Source organism: Lepidochelys olivacea (assembly GCF_965140295.1).
Source record: "Lepidochelys olivacea isolate rLepOli2 genome assembly, chromosome: 10".
Classification (NCBI taxonomy): Eukaryota; Metazoa; Chordata; order Testudines; family Cheloniidae; genus Lepidochelys; species Lepidochelys olivacea.
In genome coordinates, this window is record NC_140420.1 from 51,324,773 (window position 1) to 51,336,061 (window position 11,289).

Sequence of the window (11,289 nt, forward strand, 5' to 3'; positions counted from 1 at the left end):
GGCTTTTGATGTAACTTTCTGTTTCCCAAACATCATGTAATCAACTACATGGATTAACATAAGGTAATTTGCAAAAAGAAAAGGAGTACTTGTGGCACCTTAGAGACTAACCAATTTATTTGAGCATAAGCTTTCGTGAGCTACAGCTCACTTCATCGGATGCATACTGTGGAAAGTACAGAAGATCTTTTTATACACACAAAGCATGAAAAAATACCTCCCCCTACCCCACTCTCCTGCTGGTAATAGCTTATCTAAAGTGATCACTCTCCTTACAATGTGTATGATAATCAAGCTGAGCCATTTCCAGCACAAATCCTGGTTTTCTCTCCCCCCCCACCCCCACGCGGGTGGCCCCACAGTACGCCAACATTTTTATGGCTGACTTAGAACAAACGCTTCCTCAGCTCTCGTCCCCTAATGCCCCTACTCTACTTGCGCTATATTGATGACATCTTCATCATCTGGACCCATGGAAAAGAAGCCCTTGAGGAATTCCACCATGATTTCAACAATTTCCATCCCACCATCAACCTCAGCCTGGTCCAGTCCACACAAGAGATCCACTTCCTGGACACTACAGTGCTAATAAACGATGGTCACATAAACACCACCCTATACCAGAAACCTACTGACCGCTGTTCCTACCTACATGCCTCCAGCTTTCACCCTGACCACACCACACGATCCATTGTCTACAGCCAAGCTCTGCGATACAACCGCATTTGCTCCAACCCCTCAGACAGAGACAAACACCTACAAGATCTCTATCAAGCATTCTTACAACTACAATACCCACCTGCGGAAGTGAAGAAACAGGTTGATAGAGCCAGAAGAGTTCCCAGAAGTCACCTACTACAGGACAGGCCTAACAAAGAAAATAACAGAACGCCACTAGCCGTCACCTTCAGCCCCCAACTAAAACCCCTCCAATGCATTATTAAGGATCTACAACCTATCCTGAAGGATGACCCAACACTCTCACAAATCTTGGGAGACAGGCCTGTCCTTGCCTACAGACAGCCCCCCAGCCTGAAGCAAATACTCACCAGCAACCACATACTACACAACAGAACCACTAACCCAGGAACCTATCCTTGCAACAAAGCCCGTTGCCAACTGTGCCCACATATCTATTCAGGGGACATCATCACAGGGCCTAATAACATCAGCCACACTATCAGAGGCTCATTCACCTGCACATCCACCAATGTGATATATGCCCTCATGTGCCAGCAATGCCCCTCTGCCATGTACATTGGTCAAACGGGACAGTCTCTACGTAAAAGAATAAATGGACACAAATCAGATGTCAAGAGTTATAACATTCATAAACCAGTCGGAGAACACTTCAATCTCTCTGGTCATGCGATTACAGACGTGAAAGTTGCGATATTACAACAAAAAAAACTTCAAAACCAGACTCCAGCGAGAGACTGTTGAATTGGAATTCATTTGCAAATTGGATACAATTAACTTAGGCTTGAATAGAGACTAGGAGTGGCTAAGTCATTATGCAAGGTAACCTATTTCCCCTTGTTTTTTCCTTACCCCCCCAGACGTTCTTATTAAACCCTGGATTTGTGCTGGAAATGGCCCACCTTGATTATCATACACATTGTAAGGAGAGTGGTCACTTTAGATAAGCTATTACCAACAGGAGAGTGGGGTGGGGGGAGGTATTTTTTCATGCTTTGTGTGTATAAAAAGATCTTCTGTACTTTCCACAGTATGCATCCGATGAAGTGAGGTGTAGCTCACAAAAGCTTATGCTGAAATAAATTGGTTAGTCTCTAAGGTGCCACAAGTACTCCTTTTCTTTTTGCGAATACAGACTAACACGGCTGTTACTCTGAAATAAGGTAATTTATCCATTAAACAGTTCATATACTGTTTACCACAAACTTTAAAGAGACATATAGACAATGACATTATTTCACCCAAGATTTCATCTAAATGTTAACATTCCCTTTTGATCTCTGAATCAGTAGCTATAGTGATAGACAGGAACTGTCTGTTTACATGTCTAACATCTAACAAGATATAAGTAAACACATACAATTAGTATCACCTCTAATTTTCTAACAATACAGGTTTGCATTTCAAAGTTCCAGCCTACCTAACATGTCTCAAAAGGTTGACCCTGGGTCATTTAGCCTGCAAGCTACTTAACCCTTTCTGGCCATGTCACAGACTTTTTTTAAATCATTTTTTAAAATTTGAAATGACTCTTCACTTTAAAATGTCCTTTGTTTTTTAAATAAAACTAATCAAAAACATTTTAAAATGGTCAAAAAACAAAACAAAACATTTTGATTTTGAAGGAAACAAAATGCTCAGAATGGAATGACATTGTGACTTCTTGATTCGCTGAAAATTTCAAGGAATTCAGTGGTTCATTTGACCCCAAACAATTATTAATTATTATTTATTTTATTGGCAGCAAACCAAGAAATCTATTATTCATCCAGCCCTACTCTGGACTGCCCCAGTTACTCCCTGGCTGTTCCGTGCCGATCTGCTTCTTCTAAAGATCCATCTCCATGTGCTTGCTTGTGCTGACCTGCCCCCTCTGGGTGGTTTTAAGGTTGCTTTTTATTATGGTGCCAGCTGTGAAAGGGATTTTCGCAGTTTCGCAACACTAGAGCACAAAGAGAATGAATGCCAGATAGCACTGAAGGGAGCCTAACTGCTGAAAATCCCAGGTTATCAGTAACACCTCGAGAGTCATAATTAATCTTCAGTTAACCAAGAGTTTAGGTTATCTGCAGTCTGGTATAAAGGGTTTTGCTTTGTATGCACAATAGTGTGTGTTTGTGTTTGTTACAGAGGGAGAGAGAGTGCCCTCTAGGGATATTGCAAAGGATATATCTGGCTTTCAGGAAGGTTAATTTTCACAGCTAAACAAGTTTTGTTCTCTTTGAAAGCTATTGGTATTCCTATTATCTTCTATTAGCAGGAATGTGATAAATGGTTCAGCCCACCTCTTAGGCAGCTGTGAGGAAATTATTTGAATTCAACTAATAAGTTTCTTTTTATGCCTAGAGTTAATTATTACAGCTGGAGGTGAAAATGTGCCTCCGATCCCAATTGAAGATGAGGTCAAAAAGGAACTGCCCATTGTTAGCAATGCTATGTTAATTGGAGATCAAAAGAAGTTCTTATCAATGTTGCTGACCTTAAAGGTAAACTACTCTTACTGCTGATTTTGACAAAATCACACCCCACTAAACTCCTGAGATCTAAAATCTTCTAGATACCTTGTTAGTTTAATGAAGCCTGAAGTCTAGGGGTGAAAAGACTTGAAACTTCCTGGATATTTTTCTGGTTTGAAAAATAGCAAGTGTGTGTGTGTGTGGTTCCACATTGGGAAAAATGTTCAAATTACAAAGTCTGCTGGCTTTACTCACGCTGGTAGATTTGCTGTGAGCAAGCAGGATTTGGCCCTTATGCTGTATAGCAGAAAAAATACTTCACATTCATTTCTAATATTCTTCCATAAACAAAACAAGACTTACTTTCAGTCTAAAATTCAAATTCACTTGCATTAAGAAAAACCTGGAAGAGCAGAAGTGAGGTCTCCATGAGAGTTCAGCATTTGCCTTCTCTATAATGGGCTGTTGTCACTCTGCACAGGCAGAGTCCTTAGAATTTTAAAGTCTCAATACATAAAAAACAAAAGGCTACACAGTTTCATAGCTACTTACACAAAAGGCTTTTCTGGCCATGTTTTCTCATTACAATTTATGCTTAAGACAGAGAATGTTTACTTTCTAACAGACCCTATTTTCCACCTATTTGTTCCTTTTGGGAAGAAATCAAAGAATGAATTTAGGAACAAGATTATGAATAGCTGAGCTACAGGATCAAGCCCAACTGAAAGATTGTCCTTTGTTAAAATGCAAATATTATAGTAACAGAATGAAAAAAAGGGCCCAGTATATTATTATATAAAATTTCTTGTCTCGGGTGTCCCAGGGTTAGTCACCCTTTATATTTATTATCTCTGTCACTGATTCCTCCCCACCACCAAGTGTAAAAAATATATATTTTTTCTAATTTTAAACAGCAGCTCTGTCTCGAGAGATCAAACAGAACTATACAATTTTCAGTAAGCCATTTTTATAAACAGCATCTTGAATACATTTCTTGAAATAACAATGCAATTGATTTGGAAAAACACAGGGTATGTCTACAATGTGATAAAAAGCCCACAGCACCCAGTCTGAGAGCCTAGATCAGCTGACTTGGGCTCCAGGGCTTGGGCTGCAGGGTTAAAAATAGCAGTGTAGAGGTTTGGGCTTGGGCTCAAGCCCAGAGTCTGAGATTCCCTCTCCCTTATAGGGTGTCAAAGCTGGGCTCCAGCCCAAGCCCAAATGTCTACACTGAAGTTTCAAAGTGCTGCATCCTGAGCCCCGCAAGCCCGAGTCAGCTAACTCTGGCCAGGTCTTTTAATGCAGTGTAGACATACCCACAGTGCTAAACTTATTCAGAGTATATACAGAGCTTTTTCTATGTTAAATATTTTGACATGTTTCAAATGTGATCATGTCACATACATGACGATCACATATTAGCCAGCCTGTTTGCGTTGTGTGGCCAAATTGACAAACTATCTCTCATCTAGCAAGAGTCCACAAATGGTCCCATTTTGTAGACTTAGGACTGCAGTTTGGACTGTTTCACTTAAGTTTTGATACTCTGAGCTGCTCTCAAATCCCACTGGTTTGAGTGGGGATTGAGGACACTTAGTGCCCTATTGGAGCCAGCCATTAATACTGAAACTCTGTCACTTGATATTGTAGAGTGCTCTGGACCCAGATACATCCGATCCTACTGACAATCTGACAGAGCAAGCCAGAGAATTCTGCCAGAAAATTGGCAGCAAAGCCACTAAAGTGTCAGAGATTGTGGCAACAAGAGATCAGGCTGTTTACCAGGCCATTCAAGAAGGAATCGACAGAGTCAACATGAAGTCCACTGCCAGTGTTCAGCATATTCAGAAATGGACAGTCCTGGAAAGGGATTTCTCCATTTCTGGTGGAGAATTTGGTGAGACCTCTGCATACTAATCTATACTGAGATACTAAGTGAATACAGGAGGGGTGTGGAGTACTGTAAGATTGGGATTTCTATTTCTCAGGAATGGTGGAGATGGGAGTTATATAGCTCTTCCGAAACAAGTGACAATTCTCTGATAGCAATTCACACTGTCAGATTACAGAACAATGATATTGATACAATCTTAGGGATGTCAACCACTCCAGGATAAAATCAATTCATATTACAATTTGAAATTTAACCCATGGTTTGTGAAATATGGGAGCTTCATAAAAACCTTAATATAACATACTGGTAAGTTATCCTTGATCAATTTTTTTTTAAATTAAGAAATTCAAGAAGTCCTACAATTTTGGTGCCAGAGAAAGAATCAAAAATACAAAAAAAATTATATAATCTATATGCCAACCTATTTAATAATTGTTAATTGTGTCCACAGCTTTTTCTCTTTTTAGAAGAAGGTAAAATGAAGTCAGTTTAATCAGAGAAAACAAAATCTTATTGTAACCCTTGCTTAAAAATTAACCAGGAAATCAAGGTAATTTGGCAGCCAAGGCCTGTCTTTTGTGGGGAGGGAAAATTATGAGCAATAATTAAATAAATAAATATATGTTGGTGAAAGATGTTCTAGTTTCTTGCTTCACCAACTTTAACTTCTAACTAATGGAATACAGAATATTTATGCGGACCCCTGTAGGTATTTAAAGATGTATTGTGTGCCCAGGATCCTAGGGGAGCCACACTGAGGTAACTCAATTCAGGCAAACTGCAAAGAATGGGGCAGGCAATCCCCAAAGCTGGTGGATATTCCAATACTTAGATTTACCAAGTCAGCACAAAACAGCTTCTATAATACCTCACTGGTTACCCAGAAGCCAATGATACAGTTCCCTTAAAGTAACTCAGCCTCCACCCAGACACCCAAGTCAAATATGATGAGGATTACTGAAAATCTTATTCATCATATAAGAAAATTCTACCAATCCCAAAAGATCAGACACATTACCTCCCAGATTAATGAATATTCCAGTAAGTGTGTAAGGACACGCTTACAGCCAATCCTTATTAACTAAACTCAAATCTATTAAAAAAGAACATATTGGTTAAAAGATCAGTATACATGCAGACATGAGTACCATTCTGAGATCAGTTTTATAGTAGAGATGGTGAGCGTTGTAGTTCAGAATTAGTCCAATGTTCATATTCAGGGTGATCCAGGCAGGACTGGAGATGATTTATGACTCAAGCTTCCCCACATAAAGCATCAAGCAGATCTGAGATAAAAATGATCAGGACCCCAGACATCTTTATACAGTTTCAGGCCTTCTCTTTACAGCATGGAGTCCTTAAGCGAACAATAGGCAATCAGAGAGACTTTGAAGTAGACCTATTTCCTAAGCATCACCGGTAATTAGCTACATGGATTAACATAAAGCAATTGCCTGTTTTCCAACATTCACAGAGAGATGAATACAGTAATATTATTATTTTTACAGTTCATTTAAATGTTAAGATCTCCTTTTGATCTCTGAATTAACAGAATACAGCATAGACAGGAACCGTTTGGTTACATGTTAACCTCAAACAAGATATAAGTACACACATACAATTAGTATCACCTCTAATTGCTAATAATACAGGTTTACATTTCAAAGTTCTAGCCTATGTGACATACAATGGCCCTAATTACCATTTACATACTTTTCTAACATGTCTCTAAAGGTTGAATTTGGGTCATTTATCCTGCAGGATGCTTACCCTTTCTGGCCGTGTGTCACATATTGTATGAAAGATTTACACTGTTGCCAAATACACAGAAGATCTAGTAAAGGAAGAAAGGGACCATGTCAAAGGTGGGAGGTTAATATACATGTGGGGGGTCTGTTTCTGTCAGTGTTAGTTTCTTCCAGGTTATAATCTTAGCCTTGAGCAGCATCTTGGATAATACTGTCTAGCGGTAAAATTTTCAAAAGTGCCAAAGTCACATGCCAGTTATTCAATACCAGAATGATTTCCGATCAAGTGAATTTGAACTGTGCTAGTGGATGAAAAGTTTGAGGCCTTGATTCCTTCATTCACAACATTATTTCAGAACAGAAAAATTCTGTATTCTAGTTTGTGGCTGAACTGAGATGTCGGAAAAATAACAGTGTGGTATCCATTACATTCTATTTCTTTAATAATGCAGACAGCATGTCGTCCTTCCTCTAACCTTATAGGGTTATAACAATGGGGTGTCCTTTATAGGAATGCGGTTCATGTTTACCAAGTAGATAGATATGACTTTTTTCCAAGAAGCTGATTTTTTTAAAATAAAGTGTCTTGGGCATAAATGAATTGTGGGGCCCATCCACTAGGGCCTATTGGAGGTTGTTGCAGTTGTTTGGGAAATAATGCGTGCATTTCTACAGCCCTGATGACTTATTTCTTTCCACTCAAATCCATCCACACCATAGCTATAGTTACCTTCCCTGTCTACTACATCTCATCCCACTGACTTAAATCCCTCCAATAGCTTCTTGACTCATTCTGTCTCAGGTTGAAATTAAGCTTCTCCTTCAAGGCTCTGTACTGATACCATCAAATGATTAGCTACACCAATTATACTCTTAGCATGCATCCATGTGTGTGAGAGTGGATCCTTTTTTGGTAGCAGTATCCTCTATGGCTGCATCTGCTTCCTTCCACCCTGCTGACTAGTGTAGCTGAGGGCATATTTAGTTTCTTCTCTCCATCCATTCTGACTCAGTTATCCCCTATAGTCTCCGTGAGTGGAGTAAGCATATATCTCCCAACTCCTATTTCAGCCCTGGCTACGGTAATGCTGAGTTATTACATTCCTTGCTCCGTTCAGTATTATAATGATTTTGTCTTTAGTGCATATCACATGAGATTGGGGGAGAGGGGATAGAGAGAAAAGTAAGCAAAACACAACCTCACAGAAAGTAAGATGCAATTTTTGGGAGGACCCTGTGAGTATGTTACTCTAGGTTATTTGAACCCAAACCTATGGTAACTAATCTCTGTTTTCCAGGTGATATCAGGAAACAAATTGGGGGGGAACAGCACCTCCCTCTGATAAATGATTGGTATACATGAGTGCTTCTACCCAAAAATCCTTGTTTTTATTGAGTACAAAGCACACATCTAAAATAGAAATAACTTAGAGCACCCCGGAATAGAGTTACCCGAAGTCTGAGGCAGTATCCAGTGACAGCAGCAGGTTTCTGGTGGCTGGCCTTCCTCCTACGCGCTGGGGAGATAGCTGTCAGACTGCAAGCTCATAGAAATCCTCTCAGAAGAACTACTCCAAAGTACACACACTAACTAAATTCTTTTATACGTAATTCAAAACAAAGCATAACTCAAAATAACCCCTAATGGGCTGACCATTTCCCTAGCAACAGCAAAGAAATCTCAATTTCTTCTTATCAGTAAAGCAACTCTAGCAAAAAAACGTACAGGTAGGCACCCAGACCAAGGTCAGCTATCCTTTAATACTACAGCTGAGCAGATGTTTTTGTCTGCCTAAGCAAGGCCAAATTCTTTCTCGCGATGTGGGGTCCTCGCTTCCAGCCCATGGTGGCTAAGTGCACAGGTGGCTGCAGGTTATGTCAAGTCCAGGGCTCTTGTAACAAGTAGACACAACCCTGCTAAGGGCAGGTCTACACCAGAAGTGCTATATCGGTGTAACTGCATTGCTGTAGTGTGTCTGGTGAAGGTGCTCTATGCCGATGAGAATTCTCTCCTATCGGCATAATTATCCACCTCCAGGAGAGGCAGAAGCTATGTCAGTGGGAGAGCGTCTCCTGCCAACATAGCGCTGGTGTGAACAACACTTAGGTTGCTGTTACTTTCATTGCTTGGGGGGGGGGGGTGTTTTTCACACCCCGAGGAACGCAAGTTAGATTTACTTAAGCAATAGTGTAGACCTGCCATAAGAGAGGGCTCTTTAACTAAGGACATTAAGGGAGAAAGCTTGATTAGTTCTCTTAAAGTATTACTAAACTGGGCAGTAGCTATTTTGTTACCTCTGGTCATGAAGCCTGACATTGCTTTGTCCACAAATCATTTGGACTGAACTACTTTGTTTCTGCCCCAGCTATTCTACAGTTCCTATGAGAGATCAGCCCTTGAAGCAACAGGAACATCTACTAGTCAGTCCCTTTGCAGGAATGATGTACTAGGGCTTGTTGACCCTCCAGCTAGGAAACTTTGCTGTAATTTCTCTCTCCTCTTGTAATCAACTTTGGTTTGTTTTTTGGTGGTATGTTTTTTGTTTTAGGTCCTACGATGAAATTAAAACGACTTGCTGTGCTTGAAAAATACAAAGATGAAATTGATTCATTTTACAAAGAATAAAGCTAGTCTTCGTGCCAAGTATTGTCTGCAAGTTTCCCATGAAGCAAAACAAATTCACCAACTCTGTGTTGCCGGAAACAGCTCCCAACAAATGCATTTGAGGATTTACTTTTTTAGGCTAGCACACCTACCATTTGTTTTGCACCCTATGCAACAGGCATTAGAAGAGAAACATCCATATAAAGATCTAGTTGTAATTCAGCCTGCAAAGTAATAAAATTTCTTGCTACAGATAAGTATTTATATTGCCCGTCGTGAATATTTTACTTTTGGTCTTAAATGAGTTAAACTTAATGACATACTAATGTGGGTTTAACTGTTTATTGTAAGGATGTAGCTCGTATTCTTATGGGGGGGGGTAAAAGAATAAGAGAAGACTAAGCAACACCCTGATGGATATTTCCTTACAGTTTTTATAGTTCTGTAATAGGCTAAATTGATTATAATTCAAATGTTTGGTAGACATAACTAATCAAGTGGCACTGTTTAATGAAACTGTTACATCCTCATGGGGCTCAATGGCTATTGATACTAACTGAAATTAAAACATCAACAGCTCTATAATGTTTTCAGTGAAGAGCATCTAAATAATCTTGTACCAAAAGAAATGCTACATATTGTGGCCTAATTAATTCCTCTTTCCAGCCTTGTAGCTTGTCAAGTGAGTTCTGGATTGACCATCCCAAAAAAAGACAATGAAGATTTTTTCAATCTTTGGTTCATGCTGAAAGACACTTCAGTTTAGCATTTCCCAAAGAGTCAAGTGATGAGTTGGTGGGCATGAACAGAAATAGCAGCTCAAGATCAAAATCTAGACCAGGTCAAAGGATGTCTCACTCAATGCAGGGGCCCTGATTCAGAATGGATAAAAGTCATGATTTTAAAAAAATATTTAAATGCAGGTTTATTTAAACAAAACTATTTAAAATTAAATTTAAAGTGACAGTCTCTAAAAGCCTAAACTTATCTTTTAATCATTTAAATTAAAAATAAAGCAGTACATTTGCTGTTGAGTTTTAAAGACAATCAAAGCACTGAATTGGTGGGAATTTCTGACTATGCACTTGGAACTAATTTGTTAAAATACTCAACCAGCTTTTGACAGCAGTAATCTTTTCTGCAGGTGTAGAGGGAATATTTTCTTCATTTCTGTTTATTCAGCTAGTTCAGTTCAATGACTAGTTCATTCAAAGTTAAGAAACCAATTGGAAGTTGGAAAAAAAGAAGAGCTTGTTTTCCTCTTCCAATCTAACAACTAGCTGTAAGAGGATGAGCTTTACTAGTACTAAAATCTTCATGGACATAGTGACTAGAAACAATCAGTTCAATTCATTAATTACAGATACCTCCTTTGTTTAATAAATCAGTTCATTTTAAATGCAAAACATGTTTTGACGAGAGAAAAAGTTTGTACCCAGCACATAATGTAGTTTAATAAAAAAAAATGTAAATGCTGTTTGTGCAATTAATTGAATTTGGATTTCCATCTAAATAAATCTTGACACAAATTGCAAGTAAAAATTTAAGAATCTGATTAAATTAAACTATGTAATTGCTTAAGTGTACAGCTAGTGTATCCTCCTGCTTAGCAAAAAGAAGGAAGTTTAGAGTAAAAGGTTCTATTTAATTGCGAATGATTGTTTTAATGGTTACCAACAAGAATCACCCTTTCTTATAACTGAAGTACTAACGCAAAACAATTAAAATCAGTGATTTAAATCAATCAATCCTGTGCTGATAACAAGCCGGAAAACTAACTGTAATACCAGTCATCTTGAAGTTTTCCATCTATTTGCAGCACTTTGCAAAATGCTTACTGCTAGGATTTTGAGGTGTGTGTGTTTGGCTACTATGTCCCAACAACAA

General features: G+C 38.9%; 1 protein-coding gene across 4 annotated transcripts in view; it reads left to right on the forward strand.

The window, feature by feature from the left end:
• The window catches only part of ACSBG1 (acyl-CoA synthetase bubblegum family member 1), a 66,936-nt gene extending 57,274 nt beyond the window's left edge, over positions 1–9,662 (forward strand). For 3 of the 4 annotated variants that reach the window (XM_084641334.1, XM_084641332.1, XM_084641333.1), the window contains 3 exons: positions 3,046–3,185; positions 4,806–5,052; positions 9,347–9,662. In XM_084641334.1, the coding sequence (XP_084497460.1) occupies positions 3,046–3,185; positions 4,806–5,052; positions 9,347–9,423 (464 nt within the window). In that variant the 3' untranslated portion in view covers positions 9,424–9,662. The remainder of the gene's footprint in view (positions 1–3,045; positions 3,186–4,805; positions 5,053–9,346) is intronic. The other variant, XM_084641335.1, reaches the window with a different exon arrangement.
• The last annotated feature ends 1,627 nt before the right edge of the window (positions 9,663–11,289 follow it).